Below are 22757 nucleotides of genomic sequence, written 5' to 3'. Positions count from 1 at the left end.
ATTGAAGAATAAATATGTTAAACTTAAAAAAGTATATATACCTGTTAAGCAAATTGATATTTTTTACCAAATAAACACAAAGAAGAACCGAAAATTGGTACCGCTGAGTACCTGTACCGATTGCCAGGTATCAGGCATCGGCACCATATCATTTCAAATAAGAAAGGTACCCATCCCTACCTGTGATTGACTGTGACCAGTCTAGGGTGTAAAGAGCCTCTACTGTGTAACAGCTTTAGGTCAGTCGTACTGTTTTGATTGGACTAAACAATCAATTGCTAGAACAGATAGAAAAGTAGGTCATCTTCAGGGTCGAGGAAAAGCAGGACCAAATCTCTAAGGGGTTGACATGGGCCACCCCATAATGTTCACCTCTTCAGGCTGTGCTGGAACAGGAAGTGAGCTTTCTTTAAATTTTGATGTGTCACATTTCTAAGGTGTTATGTTGGACAACTCCTTCCTTTGAGGTGACTCCTCATGTACAGACACTAACCCGTGTCACAGAGGTTGCAGGATTGATTCCTGGCCCTGGCTTAATTGTGGTCCTGTCTCACCACAATTTAACCACTTCTGAGTTTTTCATTGTAATAAAAGCCAATAAATAGATAAATAAATATAATAAAATAAATTATTTTTTTTTTTTTCAAATAATTATTATGTTGCTTCATTTTTAATGTGAAAACTTATCTACCAAACTTCAACATTTTGATTCTTTAGTCTTCATATACTGTTAGTTATTAATGATGTTGCAGTATTAACCCCCTTTTGACACCTTGCCTCCAACTTATGTAATTTCTTCTTGAAAAGTTTGAGCTTCTGCACTTTGATGAATGACCTCTGTATTCCTCCTGGTAATAAGGGGATTTAATATCTGTAGTAGTTTGCATTTTACAGCTCCAGATGTGAGGGTAGTTTAGTGTCAAATTCAACAACTCAGTTGAAAATTTAAGACCCTGATTTGTAGTAAGGGCTGATGCCAGTGGCTGTGGTCTGTAATTAACAATGAATTAATGTTAACCAGCTGTCACAAAAGCCCATCAAAAGCAGAGCTTTCCTCACAAACAAACCATAATTCCTCGGAGACACGTCCCACTGCCTGAGCAGTTTCCTCTGGATTAAAGCAGTTTTCCGTATTAAATTGAACATGATGTATTGTTTGGACATGCCTCCTGAAGTCATACAGGATGGACATGCTCCAGCAAGAACCCCCTGCCACATTTGGAGATTAATTTACAGTCGAGATGTTGATTCCCAAGGAATTGTGGGATTATGCTCAGCACAGTGTGTCTGTTTCAGGACGATAAAACTGTAATCGGCCTAACGTTTAGCTCTGTTGGGGATTCTGGGCTGACTCAGGGGCCTTTATGCAGCAGACATGGCCTCTCCTCAGCTTCCATCCCTCTCTCACACAGACCGTCTTATGGCGGTAAAAACACGCAGCCAAGTGAGCATTGTTCCTTCCTCATTCGAAAAAGGGTTTGGAGGCTGCCTCAGTGGCACACATTTACGGCTAACATGTGGATTGTAATTGTTTTTCATCATTATTCAAAGTAACAGTGGTGGTTCATTGTGAGTTCCTGCTCGACAGTCTCTAAAATCAAAAAGTAGAATTCAAAATCTTTTAACTCCAAAGAAAGAGTGTTGATCTTAGTCATTATGTCCTTGGAGGGCCACTAAATGCCATTCTCTACAGCATGATATCCTTTTGACATGTTTCTGAGACACAAATCTGATTGATTACCAGTTAGAATTTCAGTGATTCAGCATTAAAACACAGTGTACGCACATTGTATACTCAAGCCCCAGTACTGTCCCTGAACGCTGAGAAGGCGTTTGATCGTGTTAAGTGGGTGCATTTGTTTAGAGTTTTGGAAAAATTCAAACTAGAAAAGCACTCAGAGAGCGAGACCTCCACCCCTTATATTGTGATTGTCACCATCCTTTAGTCCTACTTTAATGTTATACTCCCTTTCAGCAGACTGTCTGCTACAATTTGATGTTAGTTGCAGGTTTGTACGATAATTTGTTGAAAATTATGATGACCCAGTACATATTTCATATTCCAGATCTAAGTATTCAGAATATATCCAGGATCTGGATCGTACTTTTACATCTGTCAGAAATTATGGTGACCTTGTCTTGTATTGTTTTGCAAAGCAATCTGACCATTTATGGTGAAGTTATATACACATATGGTGAAAACGGCCCTATCTCACAATGATAAAGAATCCTTTGAAATAATCCTGGATCCAGACGGTGATCAGGATCTCCTCCAAAATGTAATCACTTCAATCAAGATCTGTTCTCTACTTTTTGAGTTATGTTGTTCACAGACAGACAGACAAACTCTCCCAAAAACAAAACCTCCTTGGCGTAGGTAACTACTAGGTCCATTGTTCATGGGCTCAATTAAGTTATTACATACTTCTCCCATCGCTTAAGTTCAAACTAACAGCATTATCTCTCAGCCCTTCGCACTAGGTCATAGAACCTGCCAAAACTGCCCACTGAGCCTGATTCTCTGCGATTAAGCAATCGAGCCACTTGCAATAGCTCTGCGAAACAGCCTGGGTGTTTCTGGTAATTGAAAAGGGGGTACAGAGCACAGGGTGTCTTTATACACAGATGATCTCCTATTGTATGTTTTGGACCCAAATACCTCTCTTCCAGTTGCTCTCTCCCTCCTCGAGCAATTTGGAGCTATCTCTGGATATAAGTTAAATATACATAAGAGAAAAGTATTCCCAATAAACAGAGAAACTTTTGACTTAGTTTATATCTATGACAACACCACACTGGCTGACGAAATTTAGTAGTAAGAAGAGATAAAACACAGAGATCTGTGTTTATCTCTGCCCAAGCTAAAGGCTTGTTAGCCTTAAGCTTGGGCAGTATCACTCTATAACACAGGGGCTAAGCTGTTTATGGTCAATGTTCATTCCAACCCACAGTCAGCAGTTATTCTACAGTGGTCTGTTCAAACTTGAGAGTCTATCAATAAAATGAAGAGTGAGGTTACGTTAGCTCTGATTGATAGATGACTGGCAGGACATAACCAGGATTTACTAACGTTACATGTTACAGACATGTCTCAGAGCACCGGACTGTTGGCTGCGCGAGATATAAACAGCTACTAAACTTCTTACTAACTGACAGTGTTTAATAGTTGTCACATTAGCTTACAGGTACGTCGGAACACGGGGCTGCCGATAGCGCTACATATAGCCAGCTGCTACAACATTTGCTTGATGTAATGTTTCAAACCATAGAGCTACGTAACTGTACTGATAAATACCTTACCTCTGTGCGTTGTATCCAGTAAAAAGTCGTCTTGAACAAAGAAAATTTGTTTCAATTTGATCTCCATTTAATTCCTAAACAAACACACACCTCACTTAAAGTCATTTTCGACAGTGTGTGCGAGACTCCAGGCCACAAGGTGGTGAGAGAGTGCAATTAAAACAGATACTCTGCCATATAGCATCTTTAAATCAGGTCAGAACTTCCCTTTTACAATGGTGCTTTGCTTTATTACTAGATGGGTGAAAAAAACCCATAAAAATAAACGTTCTTCCAAAATTAATATATTTGTTTCTGTGTGTCCTCATGTATTCCAAAGTCAGTCTTTGTTTCAATATTTCCTCACATCTCTGGCAGGGCAAGAGGCCTCAGATTAGCAAAGCACTGCTTCAGAGGCCCAAAAGAGATAGAGGTGTTTCCGTCACTATTACTGGGCGACAAATATTTGTTGCATTGCTTTCTGGACGTGCCTCTATCTGCAGCCTGATGGTCCAAACTGGACGACTTTGGACCTTTATGCAGAGACATCTCTCTCCAGGCACTCCTTGGTGCACCCCTTGACTGCCTCTTTCCAAAATCACCAGAAAACCTGATCTAATCACCTCTTTACCCCCTTGTCTTTTTTGAATGTATTCACACAAATATGAAAACTCAATAAAATTATTTGAAATTAAAAAAACACACGGGGTCAGGCCGTGATGCTTCAATGCAGGCCCAATCTGCGACCTCTCTAAAAATGAGAGTCAGCTGCTGCTACACGTAGAGTCCCTGTGGCATGCAATGACTCCTGCAACACCTCCATCTCAGCCCCTCCACCAGCTGGCCCTCCACCAGTGTGCTCCGCCTCTTCTGTCTGCGTGCCCTTTAACCTTCCTGCCTGGGTATATATAGCCTGTGTGGCTATCAGAGTTCTCCTGGCAGCCATCATGAAGGGTGCAGTCTTGATCTGCTGTTTCCTCTCCCTGCTGCTTTTGCAGGCCACAGCAGGTAAGGTGTTCGCTGACATTTTGGTCAAAGGTTTGGGAGGGTTAACTCTGTTTTGGTGCTGAGTTCAGAGTAGTGCTGCTGAATGAAAGCATGTGGAGAAAGTCTGAAGCTGTGAAATGAAAGCTTGATTCCTTAGTTAGCTGGATTAAACGTTAGCTTACTTTGATTTGAATGAAACTTGCAGATTTGCTGTGTCAGAGCAGCTAGCACAAGTTGTCCGTGTGTGTTGTGTGGAGGCAGTTTGATCAGGGTTGGCTCTGGCTGCTGCAGGCACAGTTTGCTGGGACGGTGACAGTCATGGTGACACCAGCCGAGGATAGACACAGACAGAAATGTTATCCAGGTCTTTCTTTCCCAGTGAGCAGCTATTTCAAATCAGTCAGAGTTTATATATAAATTGTCAGAGCCTTGATAGACTTATCTGCTTTAAAAGTTATAAAACCAGAAAGAAGCAGTGGAATGCCTCTCAATGAATGAACAAGAGTATAATAACTCATTTTTGTGACTTTGAAACATGAGGCTTATTCAAACTTTTGTTCAGCCTCCTCTCTGGACAGACAGCATGGCAGCTGTTGTAACGCATGGCACCAGCTGATGGAAAGTCTCCGTCCAACCAGGGAGGAAACAGCCATGCACTGTCATTCTGTGTTATGTCACTTATAGATCTGCATCTTTGGTCTCGAGCTTGTTTGGCGGTGTTACTCCCCACCTGGGGGGACATTTCTCATGATGAGAACACAGAGCATCAGTAAATGTAATCACACGGCGCTCACGTAGTTCAATGTCACTGTGACTACAACCTCCTCCAGATTTCCGGCTCTGAAATGTGGACTGCTGTCTGGGTACAGACCACAGCCCCTGGCATTACCCTTGTCTGTCACCCTTGTCCGTCCTTGGGGGGTGGCGTTCAGCTTCACAGATCGGGCCCAGGCCTCCATATTCCAGGCCGCTGTCAGGTGTCTAAGATTGGAAGGCCTCCTGAAACCCAACACTGGTCACTACAGTTCCTACCTCCCTCTCCCCTTCCGCTCCTGACTCCTCACCCCTCCCATTCCCCGTGCTCCTCTTTAGATACACAGCTGCTGTCACTCTGCACTGTCACAATCGCAATTTATTCCCAGCAGTTGGCCTTATAGGGACATGCATTCTCTGGGCAGGAGGGGCAGGAGGGGCCGGGCTATGGCCACCACTCATAGTCCCGTTCTGGGATCTTTGCAGGTGTCTTTCAGCGGCCCCCAAATACCTAATTGAGACAAATATTTATTGATAGTTTTTTATGTTGATCACTCCAGGGGGTTTCTTTTCTTGCATAAGTGGAAGCTAATTCATTTATTTAAGGATAGCCGTTTCAGATGTAGAGTCTCATTTTGAAAGGGGCCCCAAAAGTTAAGGGGCCCAAAGCCCTTGGATTATGACACATGATGAGAGTCATGAGCTCCTTGCTGTTCAGTGTGAAGTTACTCAACTGGCTGAATGGTTTTAATACAGTCAATAGCTAACAAAATGATCATCTCACGGCAAATAAATGTAAAAAAAATTTCCATCACAGATCAACTAAAAAAAAAATCCAACCCAAAAACAAAGATATTTGTCTTTTAACACTCAAATGAATGGGACTCTTGATGCGTCTTGTAGATAGAGATGGGTAACTTTCTCATTTGAAATGATACGGTACCTATGCCCCGTACCTGGTGATAGGTACTGGTACTCAACAGTACCACTTTTTGGTACTTTTTTGGCTGTGTGTGGTAAAAATATCAATTTTTATAATAATGAAATATATACACATTTTTTGATTTAACATATCTCTTCTTCAGTGTATAACCTTGTAATGCTGTGTTCATGTCCAGTATGGAAAATTGCCTACTCTTCCACTCCCTCACAGTCACAAGGATGCGTTTAGGTACCTGAACAAGGTACCTTTTGATTTCACATGATTTGATACCTGGTACTTTTGACAGAATTTGGTTGGTACCTTTAAAAGTACCTAATTCGGAACCCATCCCTACTTGTAGCAGCAGTGCTGACTCGTTGGCGTCAGCTTGATGTTTTGAAATTATACCCACAATTCTTGCGTGTGTCTCTGACCCAAACCAGGCTATAGTCCCCACAGGGATCATGAGTGGAAATATTTTAAATGTATAAAACAATTCTACTGTGTAAATAGGTCAGTTTAACAAGACTTGTACCAGAGCTCTGACGTTATGTTTCCTCTACAGCCTCTAAAGTAAATCTAATAAACAAAACTCAAGACACTGATTAATAAGAAGCTGTTTATTGGTGTCATTTTCTCTGCTCATATCCAGGCCTCTGCTCGGCCGTGTAGCTGTAAACATACGTTACTATAGGAACTATTGAGTTATTATAAGGCTGCAAGAAACTCAACACGATCCAAGCTGTGTAAAGTATCTCAAGTCACCTGTGGTCTTTAAGTGAAGGAGGGATTTCAGAAAGCTGTTAAAGCAATTTATTAATGTCATTAATGCAAACGATAGTACAACATGTGGCTGAGCTGCAACACTGACAACTTTAGAGCTCAGATAAATATATCACCACCTCCTCTGGGCCTTTATTAGATCTTTACATCAGTGTGTTTACACATGAATGGTAACACTATCTCTCTTTGGTACATTAAATTGTATTTAGAGATGGTGTATTTAGAAATGTAAAGGCGCGCTGTCTGCACGAACGCGATCCCCTCTAGTGGCATGCAGCATGTCTGGGACATCCCTCCGCTTGTTGTAGTAGTAGAGAGGACACGTCAGTCATACTCGACTGGCCTATTACACTCCCCTCCTTAAGACAAGCCCCCCCAGGCCCAAGGGCACCTGACGTCCTTTCCTGGCTTTCTAACAGGAGAGCAGGGATAGAGGCATCAGATCAACACCTCAGGGTGAAGTGCCTCAGCTGTAACGCCTTCCTTTAAGACCTGTCAGTCATCGTCATGTGCAGTTATGAGTGACCTCCTGGAGGATTTACAACCAGGAAGTCGCTGTCATATGATGGTTTTAAGGGCCAGTCAGAACTTAAAGTCTCTTCAGTTTTTCACTGTGAAACACACCAGCGCAAGACACTAAAGACCAAGTGTAACAGTTTTGAAAAATACGTTTCCTTAACAGGTATTTTTATTTGACAATAACAGAAATGTCACACTGGCCCTTAATTTGTAAGCTTGTATATTACTGTCATATTCAAGGGATGTGAATGTCTCTGAGTCTCCACACTGGCTGACGGTCCAAACCCTAAAATAGGAGGCAGCCGCTCTGCCCCCTCCTCTGTCCATCCTCTGACCCATTGTGGGTCTATTTTGGACCTCGGGGGAGTACTAGCTCCACAAGCTGTGCCACCTGTTGCCATTCGTGGCCTCTCCTCACCGTGCCCTGCACAGGCTCTGCTGACTGCCGGCACACCTCTGACCCCTGCCTGTGGGAAAGCATGTACAGTTTTATAACTGTAAATTTTAAGATAGCAGCATGGATATAAAGTAGGTCATTTCATTCATTTTATAAAAATAGTCCACTCATAGAAGGAAATCCCGAGTGTCTATGAGTCTTTCACTGCCAAAAACTGAAATCTTATCAAGTGTTTTTGCCCTATTATTAGTAGAAAATGTCTTTTTAGACTTAATATGAGCCACAGTCACCTGAGCAGTCCAGAAAAGTGTCTTGTTTTAAGTCTTTCAAAGACAAAAATGAGGTCTGAGTAACTGAGAACAAGTAAAAAAAAAAATCAACCAATGGAACAAGAGAAAAGTTTCTTGTAGTAAGACATTATTCGAGTTTCAAGCAACTTTTCAAGCAGATTTTACTGGACTGATAAGTAAAATGTGGCTCATATCAAGTGTATTAAGACAATTTTCACTAAAAATAAGACAAAAACACTTAAGATTTCAGGTTTTTGTAGTGTTTTTTTCCACGGATCCTCCTGCCCTTTACTTAATGTAGCCTGAATCCACCTTTGCTCAGGGTAAATCCTCTGGCGGGTGTGTCACGCCTGCCACCCTCATCATGTTCAGTTTAATTCTATTACGCTCTCTGTGCAGCAAGCAGAAGATGATCCTGGGGTTTTACACACCTACAGACACCTGATATGTATAGAGGGGAGTGTAAGTGCAAACACACTTATGTGCATGTTGGAAAATAAAAGATATTAGGGTGGTTTTGGTTTGTGTTTGATCATTTTCAATCATCTTTTTGCAGTGTTGAATTGCTGATACTAAACTCTCTCTTGGTCAGTGTTTGGATGCAGGTCACAGCCTAGACACATTATTTGGGAACCATTCATTTTGAACTTTGTGACCAGAGAAGTGAATTTAAATACATCATTAAGGCATCAGCGACATTTCATAACCTGAGCAGAGGATTTGTACAAACTGTTCTTATATGCAGAGATGGATTGAGTCTGTTTCTCATGATGATAAATAGCCTCCGTGCAAGGATCTATAGTGGAACCATGACTTAGCCAGCTGCTGAGGCTGTGGTGGGCTCAAATCCTCAACATTCCCGCTGTGCTGATGCCACCAGAATGTTTCTCCAAACTGAGGGAGGGTTGTGGGGCAACGGGCTCACCGAGGATACACGGTCCTGGAAGCAGATGTCCGAACTTCAACTCCCCTGGCGCCTGCAGGGTTAATTTTGAGCACTGATGCAAGGCCCGCCCTGCGCAGGCAACACTACCTCTCTGATCTTTGCAGACCTCATTTGAAGGGCCTCAGTCAGGGCTTGACTGAATTGGAAGGTGTTAACACGTTCGCAGCAGTTAAGGCTCTCTCAAGAGAGAAGTGTTAAAAGACACAAGTCTTCTGAGTGATGACTCCGGTTACAGAAGCTTAAGTAATCCTTGAGTGCTGCAGGGACATTACAAGATGGAACGTGTTCCTTAAAGTCACTTTTGGGCTAACCTGCATCATGAACACCGGCTTCATCAATTACAGGGACTGAGTGATTTATCAACTAACTAACACAATTTTTTTCCTGTCTTTGAACGCTCAACCTGCTTTAATTACCATTGTCACACTCACCCATTAATAAACCGCTTTGTAAAGCACCCATCAGTACCTGACAATACCATTCATAAACTTTCATGTTCCAAAAATGTGAAACCAGTTGAATAATAATAATAATAATAATAATAATAATAATAATAATAATAATAATAATTATTATTATTATTATTATTATTATTATTATTGATTTGTTTATTAGAAATCTTAAAGTGCTACAAGAAAAGTTATTATTATTATTATTTTTTTAAATCAGTCCTATGTAGATGAAATGACATTTTGCAGGAGGAAAAGTAGAAATTGCAAACCTTACAAAAAATAATAAAAAAAAAACAAAGAAAAAAAGAAAAACAAAGAAAAAAAAAGACAAAAACTTTAAAAAAAAAAGATAAATAAAAAAAACTTAAGATATTTTCATGTCCATTGTGTAAGGCTTGAAAATATGATAGATTTCAGTTTTGAAAGAAAGTTTCAGCCCCCAGCATATTGTATCTCTGCACTGCAGGGCCTCTAGTAATGGGACTGGGCTAATGTTGAGTTATTGTAACTGCGCAATGTAATGTTGAAGTGACATGTTTTTAATGATGTTTTTTTTTTGCAACGTCCAAAAACGGTCAGATTTAGATGTCAAAATTTGTACCCATTTTGCACGTTGCTCTGACGTCTAGATATGGACTTTGACGCACCGACCCAATAATGACGTTATCTGCACGTCTCTCCGATGTCCAATGTTTCAAACACTGACAGAACAACTCTTCCTCACCTCATGATTTGTCCCATCTTGAGCCAAATCTTTGCAAACCCCTCACTTGCAATAATTCTAAGCTATTGCTTCAAAACAGCAAAACTCATTGTGTCTTTCCAATATTCCATTCACGAGCTAACATCTGACGATTGCTGTGCCTGAGCGTCCTCTTTACCACTCAGCAGCTCTTTAATATTACCTTTAAACACACACCATTGTTCATATCCTCCTTTTATTCTGCATGCTAACCTTTGGCCTCCCTTATTCTTGCACTGCGCTTGGAGCAGCATTACACAGGTTTATTTTTAGCAGGTTGACTCGGGGAGAATCAGCGGTGCTCAAACAGCAGTGTGTGTCATCGCTGCAATGCTGCAAAGGAGCAACTGTTGGGGTCTCAATCAATGCACGGGCCTTTTGTGCCTTTGTGTGGGGTCTTTTACTCTACTTTACTTTAAGCTTCCTGATATATGCATGTTTACCACTGCAGGCTGGAATAATCTGCGTCTTCATGGGCAGATAGTTTTGTTTACTCCATTTGACTCATGTCTATTCCTTGGCCTTAATGTGATTCTATTTGTCATTTGATGCGATGCCTCTTGCCGTTCTCACTCTTGGCCTGAAACACATTAAGTCATGGACCACATGGTCAGTGGCTGTACTCCAGGTTATGGTGCAGGACTCTGTGACGGCACTGCCCACTGTGAAGGTGGAGTCCTCTTAAATTATTTACTATTTTTATCTTTTGCAGACAAACAAAAAACAAGCCTCGGAGGCCATTTATCAGCATGGTTAGAGAACAAGAGGAGAGCAGAATATCATCCATCAGCGTTAATAGATAAAGTAAAGTCTGTGCCTGTGGGTGCTGAGAGGAAGTATGCAGATGATCTCTTTCAATAACTGGACCAAAACCAGATCATGTTACCACAATCTGATTTACAACCATGTGACTGTAATGAAGCTGCAGCTCTCAGCTTTAATATTCAACAAACATGTTGTAAATGCTTCACATTCCCAAACAACTTGATGGGAAGTGTTATGTAGGTGGATTCTAGTATTTCAACCCCAGGAAACAGAAGTGTGAACCAGGAAGACTTCCCATCTGCTTCTATTAATAACTCAGTGCTGTAGCAGGTTGGCCTGTGGCAGGACTGTGTGGGAGGACTGGGCACACAAGGACAGGCCTCACAGCGCGATAAGTCTGTGATAGGTGGATAAATATAGAAGAGAAAAGTCGGAGGATTGCTCTTCATTGTCTCATGGTGTATTTTGCTGATGGGAACACTCAGTCCGGCTCTGTTAGCTAACTGGGGAAGTCCCTCTCTCCGTCTCTCTGTGTCCCATCGGCTGTTGTTTTAAAGCCCATGGTGATGCCAAACAAATGTCTTTGTCTGGTTATATTCAGCGTTAGCGTTCTAAATTGAGAGCTGATTGTATTAACAGCTGTGATCTAAGCTATCCGTTATGTTCAAAAGTGGGCATGACACACAGTGGAGCAGATAAGCTCTGTCAGACTGTTACACACACACACACACACACAGGCAGATTATGAGGGGGTGAGTTATACTACACACACATATGTTTTAGGATGCAAAGTGTTAGAGGTAAGACACAAAATTTAATGTGTTTACAGCAAGGGAGAGCTGTTTATTTCTAATGCAAAACCCTTCAAAATAATTTAAGACTTTTTTTTTTTTTTTTTTGCTTACAAATAATAATTCAATCAAAATAATTAAAGGACATCTCCCAGGTTGTGACCACCAGCAAATATCTGTTTCATTTGCACATGTTGTACTTTTCAGGCACTTTGCAAACATTTTTGGGCACTTTGATGCAATAATGACAGATTTCTATAATAAAAAAAGTAAAATTAAAAGAAGATAGAAAAAGAATTCAAGAGATATTTTACTTTACATTAGTTGGAAGATGTTATTGAGACAAGATTGGGAACTTTCAAAGCCCATGAATGGTTCAGATATAGGTTATATTTCTTTCTTTTTTTCTTTCTTTCTTTCTTTTTTCCCTTTTTTCTTTCTTTCTTTTTTTCATTTGTTTCCTTTTACCTTGTTTCTTTCTTTCTTTCTTTCTTTCTTTCTTTCTTTCTTTCTTTCTTTCTTTCTTTCTTTCTTTCTTTCTTTCCCTATTCCCTTTTTCTTTCTCTCTTTTTCTTCATTCGTTTCCTTTTTCCCTTCTTTCTTTCTTTCTTTCTTTCTTTCTCTCTTTCTTTCTTTCTTTCTTTCTTTCTTTCTTTCTTTCTTTCTTTCTTTCTTTCTTTCTTTCTTTCTTTCTTAATTCATTTGAACATCTGAGCAAATATTTCAATGAAAAAACAACATGCAGAAACAAAAGTATACTTACAAAAAAAACAAAAAACAGAACCAAGGAACCAAATAAAATTGTCATTTGCATGTATAAAAGAAGTGAAAGAAGTCGAAACAGATCTTGTCCCACCCCTTCACCTTTCATGAGTAATCAATAATTTAATTTACACACTACCATATAATAAAAGCAATAATAAAACTAATCACTGCATAAGCAAAATACAACAAATAAGAATCACATAATAGAACAATGGTAACAAAGAGAAGAGCGATAACTAAGAAAAAAACAAAATAAATTGCATCACCCTTTGGTAACCTTTGTACCGTCATATCCTTATATCTTTTGAAAATCATGTTTGAATATTTTCTCTGAACTGCTTTATGTTTGGACATTGTTTTATCTCATCATTAGAGAGCTCCGAAGTTTAACCACTTGAATATTTAAGATGATTTCCCAAGCAAAACTATCTTGTAGTTTTTCTACCATCGGCTGTATGTAAGTCCATGGAAAAGAGGATTCAGAAGAAAGTGTTTCTGCAGAGTGCCACAAATCATCGGGTGGTGTTATCTCTGTGGCTTTTGTTGGTCATAAAGAGGCAGCGAGGCCGTTTAACTCTGTTTCATGTCCTGTCAGACTCTCCTTACAGGAGCTTTATCTGTTGTTTATGTCCCCACAGAAGAGGAAGATGTCAACACAGTCCTCAGAGACAGATCTCACATCGATGAGACGCTGCGGCTTGCAGCTAAGGAGAAATCTGGAGACTATGCAGGTGAGAATCTGAGCTGAAAAACACAGTTCACGGAAAAGACATGCAGCAAAATAAAGACAGTTACAGTTTAAGATACTTCTCTGCCTTTTCTTGAAATGTTGCTTCTCCTTGTGAAGAATGAGGCAGATTTACTTTAACAGACAGTATTAATTTGGTAATCTCATAATCACTGGTCTTAGGTTTAAACTTTTTGCCCTGTATTTTTTACTTTTTTAAACCAGACTACAGAGTTTTCTTTTCGAATGTTCAGGAATCATCTGCCCAACACTTTTTAAACACCTTTACCCTTCTCCTCTCCTTTCCTTCCTCTCTCCAGCGGCTATTGAGAGGTTGCGTAAGATCTACCACACATCCATCAAGCCCATGGAGCAGGCCTACAAGTACAATGAGCTGAGGCAGCACGAGATCTCAGGTACCTCAGGGTCTTCATTTTCATCTGCACTCTGCGCTGATGTGTGGGTTTTTCTGTTTGGACTGCTTCGGTTACTGTTTTCTGATTTGTTTGAACACACACACACATCCTCACACCATCTGACAACACACAAATGAAAGGTCTGTTTCAAATGTTGAAGATTTTGTTGTATGATCATTTTCAAGCTCAGAGTTTAGATTTTTAAAACCTTTAGAGGGTATGTGTGAGGTTACTGCTCGAAACATGGATCTTTATATTTAGTACGAGGACATTTTTATCTAAAACACTGTCAGTCCAAAAAAAGAGGTGCTGTGATTAACTATTACTGTTGAGATTATCTTGACTTGATTGTACGTTAGTTTATTTTCAAAATATAGAAGTAAACACTGGAATATTTTTTCCAAATTTTCTTGAATTTGAGTTCAGTCCTGCAGCTACAGTGGGGAAAATAAGTATTGAATGTGTCAACTTTTTTCTCATCACATTTATTCCAAAGATGCAATTCAAACAAAATTTCTACCAGACATTAAATAATCCACACATGAAAAGAAATCACAACGTTCAGGTCCATAAATAATGATTATGTGGAATTAAGTACAATAACACAGGAAAAAAGGATTGAACACGCTAACTGAGACTCATCTTATGCTTTGTTTGCAATGACAGCTTCCAGACGCTTCTTGAATGTTTTAACTAATTGTACACACTGCTCAGGTGTGATTTTGGCCCATTTTTAAGTCAGGTGATTGACTAGGCCATTCTGACAGATTGATTTTCTTTTTTTTAAACCATTTGAGAGTCAACTTTGCCGTGTGCTTTGAATCGTTGTCCTGCTGGAAGGTCCAGCCACGTCTCATCTTCATCATCCTGGTGGATGGCAGCAGATTCATATCAAGAATTTCCACATACATGGCTCCATTCATTACTCCGTCAATTATATGAAGTTTGCCAACACCATGAGATGAGAAACAACCCCATGCCATGATGCTTCCACCTCCAAACTTCACTGTTGGTGTAGTGTTTTTTGGGTGATGTGCAGTGCCATTTCTCCTCCAAACATGGTATGTAGTATGACAGCCCAAAAGTTCAATTTTGGTCTCATCTGACCAGACAACATTCTCCCAGTATTCTACAGGCTCATCAAGATGCTGTTTAGCAAACTTTAAACAAGCTTCAACATGCCTTTTCTTGAGGAATGGAGTCTTGCAGGACGAGCATCCATAGAGGCCATGGAGGTGGAGTGCATTGCTTATTGTTTTCTCTGTAACAATTGTACCTGCTGCCTCTTTGGCTCGTTGAGTACTCTTCTGACCATCTTTCTGACTCTCTGGTCAGAAATCTTAAAGGAGCTCCTGTGCGTGGCCTGTTGATGGTAAGGTGGTGCTTTTTCCACTTGAGAATAATGGCCCAACGGTGCTGACTGGAATATTCAGGTGCTCTGATATAAGTCTGTAACCAGTTCCATTCCGATGCTGAGCAACAATCAGGTTGTGAATGTCTTCAGAGGGCTCTTTGCCTTTACCCATCATGAGGTGTGTGCTATTTAACTGTTTGGTGAAAAAAACACCTTTTTTATAGGACCATCAATTTGCTCTAGCCCAGCTGGTGTTGGTTTGCACTAATTGGAAGTTGAAGTAATAATTACTAACAGATTTCAGGTGGTATGGTGCATTTCCTTGCCAAAGTATACAGCCTTTCCATGGTGTGTTCAATACTTTTTTCCTGTGCTTTTGTACTTAATTCCACATAATCATTATTTATGGACCTGAACGTTGTGATTTCTTTTCATGTGTGGATTATTTGAGTTAATACCAATGTCTGGTAGAAATTACATTTAAATTGCAGCTTTGGAAATAAATGTAATCAGAAAAAAGTTCAATACTTATTTTCCCCACTGTAAATCTACACAAGGTTAAAGTCAGTAGCTGACCCCTGAGCCCAAACACTCACTGTAAACAGACATGTTTGACACATGATCGAGTCAAATATGGGTCAGGACCTCCCACCCTCTCCTGCACATTGTCACTCTTCCCCTCCTTGTTGCTTGTAGAAACCTCTCACCCTCACTCCTCACTCTCCTCCCTTCATCCCTCTGTACTCCATCCTCTCCCTCCCTCTCCACTCCCCTCATCTAACAGCCTACCCCGGACGAACCCTGGGTGACTCAGCCACAGGTGGGTGTGGGCCGGGCTTACCTGTGCATGGCACTGCCTGAAGTGCTCAGCCCCCTCCTTCCTCTTCATTTGTCCTCATATTTGCACATCACTGATATTTATACACGACATCAGGGATATTAGGGATATTTATATCCCTGATATTTATATCAGGGATGTTGAACTTGTAATGACACCAGAAGTCTTAAAAACTGATTCAGTTTCCTCAGAGTGATTAAAATGCCCACAATCAGGGTACAGATTTGAAAAGGAAATGGGACTCAAAGGAAACTTGACTTTACAAGTTGTGGAGGGGGTTGCATGAGCAGCTCTGGCTTTAGCACAAAACATGCAGGTTTGAAGAGGGGACACTGGTGGGAAAGGGTGGTGACTGTTCAGCTAGGAGTAGAGTCACTGATGTTTTATCACATTTCAATCATTTCAGAATCATTTCCCTCATGGAGAGGAGGTTGGATTTTATTTTCCCATCAAAATAAAAAACAATTTTCCTTTTGAGATGATTTCTTCCCTCATTGACTGTTAGGTGTTGTTAGAGCTCTTTATTCCCATCTTCTCCTGATTTAAGAGAGATTAACATACCTCTGACCTACCACCCCGGCACCATGTCCATTCACAGCACACACCGCAGCTTTTTATGACACACACAGCTTGCTGTGAAAGCTTTTGCTTAGTGGAGTCTCATCACTGAAATATGTCTGCTGCTCTAACCCGCTGACTGTGCATAAAGATGGATGACGTGCCTCTACATTCTCCCACTGCACAAAAGTGATGCCAAAATACCCTGATCTGGAGCCATGGTGTTGTTATCCTGCCTCTTTTGCTAATCAAATTGCAAAAATGGTCTAGTGTCTATTACATTTTCTTTTACTTTTCCTTTTTGGTCCACTCAGCACTGCAGGCGCCATATTTGTTAGCATAAATTAAGGGAGTAACCTTAACCAGAAAGATGATAACTAACTGTAATGACTTCTTGTTTGAAAAAATATTATTATGGTTTTTGATTTTAAAGTTTGACCAATATCCTGTGTATTAACATAAAGGAACCACACTTCCGCTGCCTCACTTTTGGGGAACTGTTATACCATCCACCATTTTATGCAATCTATGCTGCAAAGTAACATGTTTCATTGCCTGTTTTCCTTTTCTTTCCTTTTTTCATCTTTATCTATCTGTGCTCTGCACTGAGCGTGGCAGTGTTACTCTGATACGCTTTCTGTGTCTGTTGGATTTGAAGTGCAGTTCAACTCAGAAATGTCTTTGGATGTATTTTGGATGTGTTGTTTTTCAAGTCAAAAAGTCATTGTAGGGGTGGGAAAACAGAAATGTTGACAATTGAAAAAAAAAAAAAAAAAAAAAAAAAAAAAAAAAAAAAAAAGCTAAGCTTATTTATTTATGTATTGGTAAAAAAAAAATTAAAAAGAAAAAGTAGTTTTGCTCATCATGAAGCCATTCAGCTGTGAGTTTGCTCACAGTTGTACTTTTCTGACCAACAGATGGAGAGATTACGTCCAAGCCCATGGTGCTGTTCCTGGGACCCTGGAGTGTAGGAAAGTCCTCCATGATCAATTACCTCCTGGGCATGCACGACAGCCCCTACCAGCTCTACACAGGTATGTTTGTTGTTAGTGTCATGTAAGTATACATCCTATGGCAATGAAAACACCCTCTATGCCTGAGAATCACATCGGGGTGATCCAGAGGGCAGATGACCCCACAGAGACTGTGTTCAATTAACTCAATGACATCCTAAGAAAACTCAAAGTGATTTATTCTCCCTGCTCTATTAGTGGAATGGCTGTAATGGAACATTTTGTAATGAAAAGGCCTCATGTCATATCAAAGTGAATGGGTTCAGTCATGGTGATGGTCTCTGCACCCCTTAAGAAGCTTTATAAGGTCCTCAGTCTCATGCTTCCTCAGTCTGATCTGCAGTTTCACAACTTTCTATATTTGTCACCTCTTCATAGTGTTACATTTTTAAAAATTAAAGATTATCTCAATTACCCCTTTTCCACCTAATTGGTGCTGGTGCTAGTTTCAGGCCACTGCCTGGCGAAGCACTGGTTCTTTGTGTTTCCACCAACAAAGAACTGGCTCCAAGTGCTGGAAACTGGTGCTTGGCAAGCACCAACTCTTTGCTGGGCCAGAGCTGAGCACCAATTAGGCACCGACTACGTGGGGGGCCTGGGGCGGGGGTACAGTGACAAATGATCAGTGTGAAATTGTTAAAAAGGCAAGCTGCTGGGCGGGTCGTCCATTGTTTAGAGTTTCCTTACTCATTATTTGAGATGGTGGCAAAATGCCTTTCCTCTCTATAGATCAAATCTATACCTGGTCATTTTACTAAACAGACAAAACAATCTCATGTTATTTATCATTCTATAAAAGGAAAGCTGCTGTGTGAGTCGTCTGTTTTGTTGGTTATGTTAATCATTCATAACTTGAACTTTAGGTGAAATCAGAAACAAGTCATGTAAAACTAATCTCTGACCAGTTGTAAGTGCTCCCAAGGCAAACTTTTTGCCATCTCTGCAGCCACTTCTGCCGCTGCCCCCGCCCCCAGCAGTTACCTATGGAGTGAAGTACTGACATTTTATGGAGACACAATGACTTTGCACTGATGTGGCACCAACTTGGCTCTTGGCCTATGGAAAACCAAACCGGTTCTTAAAAAGCACGTGATTTGAACCAACAAAGCGCTAGCAGTAGCACCAGCACTGAATGAGCACCGGTGGAAAAGGGGTAACTGAAAAGCCTCAAAAACAACAACATGCTCTTCACCAGCCGCAGGAAGAAAGACTCAGGGCCAGTCCAAATTATCACTCTTACTCCTTTCCCTTTGTCTTCCACAAGGATGAGAACACATCTCTTAGAAACGAGATAGTCCTCGATCCACGCTATGTCATCACCCCTAGACGCTTGCAGGCTCTTGGACAGAGGGACTGTTTGTTCACTTCCAAACCAAACACATTTTTACAAAGTGATGATAAACTGATGTCAGATTAGGGTCTCACAGTCACAACAAACAGACTTCACTACAACGCACTGCATTACATGAGTAATGAGACAGCTGAGCTATGAAAAGCGAATTTTAAGCTAACATTACAGTATTCAGAAGCTATATTTTGTAGCTTTTGAATACTGTAACGTTAGCTTATCATAGCTTATGTAGCTAATGCAGTTTCTGAATGTAGATTAGTTGCAAAATTATTTAAGAAAAAATGCAGTTCTCTGTAGTGAGGCAAGTGTGCTGTGAATCTGTCACCCTGGTCTGACATCGACATAGCTGGTATTAGCTGTAGCTTTAGCAGTGTTAGCTAGCGATTTCAGAATATAACCAACTATTCAAAATAGGCTAATATTTACGTGTAGTAGCAAAGGACTGAATATTAGATTAGAAAAAACAATATCTTGAGAAATTTGTCGTACCCCTTGGTTTCGAGTGTCTTCTGTCTGAATTCTCGCTTGTGTTGGACGTCCCTTTGGACAAAGCATCTACTGAATTAAACTGAGGAACTGTAGAAACTGTAGTGGGGTATGTCTTTGTTTCAGGGGCTGTGTAGCCCTCCCCTCTGAGAATTTGACCACCATTTCACTAGACATGCAAAACCAGGGGCTAAGGGGTAAAATTAGGATTGGCTGTTGGTAGTGACCAAACACCGAGCTAAAAGGGAATTTTGGATTGAAATTAAACAGAAAGTCAAAGTATGGATGTCTTTCTGGTTAAACTTCTTTCCACTCCTTTTTGAAAATGTAAAAGATTGTAAATTAGGGATTTAAAATATTACTACTATTATAATTATTTTATTTTATATATATGTATATATTTTTTTCTTCTTTCTTTTGTTGGCTGTGTCTGTATCGTTATTCTTCTTCTACATTTTCAAAATAAACTTTCATACATTCATTCATTTATTCATTCTGGTTTCAATTTAAAAAGTATTTTTATATAATATTTTGTAGCCACAGAAACATCTCATATGTCTGTTTTTTCCTCATAGTTCTTTCTGTTGTTTTTCAGGAGCTGAGCCGACTACCTCTGAGTTCACTGTTATCATGCACGGTGAAAAGATCCGCTCCGTTGAAGGTATTGTGATGGCAGCAGACAGCTCGCGGTCCTTCTCCCCCCTGGAGAAGTTTGGCCAAAACTTCCTGGAGAAGCTGATCGGTATCGAGATGCCCCACAAACTGCTGGAACGGGTGACTTTTGTGGACACACCAGGAATTATTGAGAACAGGAAGCAGCAGGAGAGAGGTAAAACAGAGAGATACACAGGTAAAAATATGAAGGAGTTTGTTGTGACGCTGTGTTTAATGCTTTATTTGTGCTTTTTCCGTGCAGGCTATCCTTTCAATGATGTCTGCCAGTGGTTCATCGACCGTGCTGACCTGATCTTTGTGGTTTTCGACCCCACAAAGCTGGACGTGGGTCTGGAGCTGGAGATGCTCTTCAGACAGCTGAAGGGTCGTGAATCTCAGATCCGCATCATCCTCAACAAGGCTGACAACCTGGCCACCCAGGACTTAATGAGAGTCTACGGAGCACTTTTCTGGAGCTTAGCCCCCCTCATCAATGTGACCGAACCCCCTCGTGTCTACGTCAGCTCCTTCTGGCCGTACGACTACGCCCCCGACACCAGCCGTGACCTCTTCAAGCGAGAGGAGATTTCCCTCCTGGAAGATCTGAACCAGGTGATTGAAAACCGCATGGAGAACAAAATCGCTTTCATCCGCCAACATGGAATCCGCGTGCGCATTCACGGCCTCCTGGTCGATCGCTACGTCCAGACCTTCAAAGACAAGATGAGCTTCTTCAGTGACCCCGAACTCGTCTTCAAAGAGATCGTGGACGACCCCGACAAGTTCTACATTTTCAAATCCATCCTGGCCAAGACCAACGTCAGCAAGTTTGACCTGCCCAACCGCGATGCTTACCGTGACTTCTTTGGCATCAACCCCATCAACAACTTTAAGCCTCTGTCAGCTCAGTGCTCCTACATGGGCGGATGTCTGCTGGAAAAGATTGAGAAGGCAATCACCAATGAGCTGCCTGCCCTTCTGAGCAGCATTAACTCTGGCAAGCAGCCTGGCCTGTCCTCCTGCGAGGCCACAGGCTGCGGTGAGAAGCCAAAGAACCGCTACCGAAAGAACTGAGGAAAAAAAAAAACTTGAGTGAGGGAAGTGAGAAGAGAAGAGGAGGTCTGGTGGAAGCCAGGCCTGAGTTAGTCAGGATGCCTGTGTTATAAGGAGACAGAGAAGAAGATATTAGTGTTTGTTTATTTCCTCAGGAGTGTAGTTGCGTTTAAGGACTGTGGGGGCGAGGCAGATCGATGGAGGGATGGGTGAACAGGCAGCTTAAAGACACAAGATCTAAAGGAAAAAGAAGAAGCCGCTGATCGCTGAGTTGGTTACACACGCCCTCCTGTCTTCCTTTGCACAATCACGGTGGACTGTTTTAGCTTTTGGTGTTGGGGAAGTGATGATGTGAAAACATATTTAAACAAAAATTAAGCTCAAATAAAAATTGAAAATTATGAAACTGACAGTAGTCAAACACCAGCTCATTCTTATGTGAATTAAAAAGGGAAAAGTGGAATCACAGGATGCAAATTTGTGTTGCAGGTCTTTGCAGAAAATTCCAGAAGCTGTTTTTTTTTAAGTAGCTTATTTTTGGGTGCTATCCACAGCCTGTGTGTTTGGACGATCCTCCAAACCTGTAACATTTACATTGCATGTTAGACATCACGATGTATTTAATAGATGCATGCATGTCCTCCTAACACACAGTTCATGTTCAACTTCCTGATGTAGCTGAACAAACCTACCATGCAACAGATGAGGCCTTTTTTTAAAATACGTTTTGTACGCTCATCGGTCCAGGTTGTTGACAACCTGTGAAATGAGCACAGTGATGGAAGCAGAGGTCAGGGTTCAAGGGTCAGAGTCTGCACAGCGAGGTGGGGAGGGTGAATCTGCTTGTTTCTTAAATGATCTGTTTGCATCAGGAATAAACACTCTGCTCTGATTATTTTTTCCTTGAAACGTAAGCTACCCAGTTTTTAAAGCTGAATGATGATATAAATAATAATAAACGAGGGATGTGTTGTGACTGTAGGTGTCTGTAGCCATTTCTTCTGCAGGCTGGAAAGATATGTTTATTGATTTTTCTGTGTGAACCTCCCAAACGGGCTCCACCGTCGTGTCTCTGTGTGTAAAGAATAATCCAGTTTTAGAATTTGCTCGATTCAGAGAGGATTTCTTTGTTAGCGAGTGTAGGCTGGAGGTGGATGTGACATGAAGGACTCTTGAGTTGACCCCTGACCTCTGTGGAAAAAAGGAAGTCCCCAAAATCCTAACCTTTACGTCCAAAATGGTCTGATACATAGCTGCGAGCTCTTATGCAAGCCTACCTCATTGACCTGCCTGGAGTATGGCAGGGGAAAATTGTTGAAAATAGTTTGACATTATGGAAAGCTCACTCACTTGAAAGCAGATGCATCCAGTTCAGATTGAAGTTTAAATCTCCCTGTCTCCTCACTCCTCCGTCCTCTTGCCTGTGGGCTGGGAATCGATTTCAGTGTGGTGTTTTGGGAAACGTGTTCATTCTTAAAATGCGATTAAAGGAAAGAGGAATGAGAAGGCGAGCTAGGGGGGGCTATGAGCAAGGACGCACAGATGTACCCATAGTGCATCTGTGCTATACCTCAGGTGGGAGGCATTAGCTAATGAAGAAGGGGATGGAATCAAGGATGCTCAAACTGAGACAAGAAGAGGCGTTGCAGTAACATTTAAAACTCCAGAGAGCAGACTTTTACAGCCGCTAGCTCTGAACTTCTCTCTTACAACATGCTACTTTTACACTAGCATTAGCCAACATTATATAACGTGCTAACCCCAGAGCCTCACAGGTAAACAGACTCTTAAACACTCAGACTCCCTGTTTCCTCTTTCCTCCAGTCTAAGCTAAGCTATGCTAACTGGCTGCTGGCTCCAGCTACATATAGCACCACACAATCACAGTCCTCCAAAATGTCAAACTATTCGATTAA

At 41.1% G+C, this 22757-nt stretch overlaps 1 protein-coding gene across 2 annotated transcripts; it reads left to right on the top strand.

The window, feature by feature from the left end:
• The first annotated feature begins 4226 nt into the window (after window positions 1-4226).
• Window positions 4227-22002, top strand: srl (sarcalumenin). Of its 2 annotated transcripts, XM_074695998.1 has the most exons (7): window positions 4227-4287; window positions 13030-13122; window positions 13439-13534; window positions 15673-15708; window positions 17202-17318; window positions 19730-19963; window positions 20051-22002. In XM_074695998.1, exons 1-7 carry the CDS (start codon window positions 4227-4229, stop codon window positions 20860-20862), a joined length of 1449 nt encoding a protein of 482 aa, XP_074552099.1. In that variant the 3' UTR covers window positions 20863-22002. The 2 variants fall into 2 exon arrangements, with proteins under 2 accessions (XP_074552099.1, XP_074552100.1); XM_074695999.1 differs by lacking the exon at window positions 15673-15708.
• The last annotated feature ends 755 nt before the right edge of the window (window positions 22003-22757 follow it).

Source organism: Halichoeres trimaculatus, unplaced genomic scaffold, assembly GCF_033239565.1.
Source record: "Halichoeres trimaculatus isolate MK-OKI-2021-1 unplaced genomic scaffold, fHalTri1.1 fHalTri1_scaffold_20, whole genome shotgun sequence".
NCBI lineage: Eukaryota > Metazoa > Chordata > Actinopteri > Labriformes > Labridae > Halichoeres > Halichoeres trimaculatus.
The sequence above is the reverse complement of the archived record's forward strand: the minus strand, read 5'-3'. Positions and strand labels throughout refer to the sequence as shown.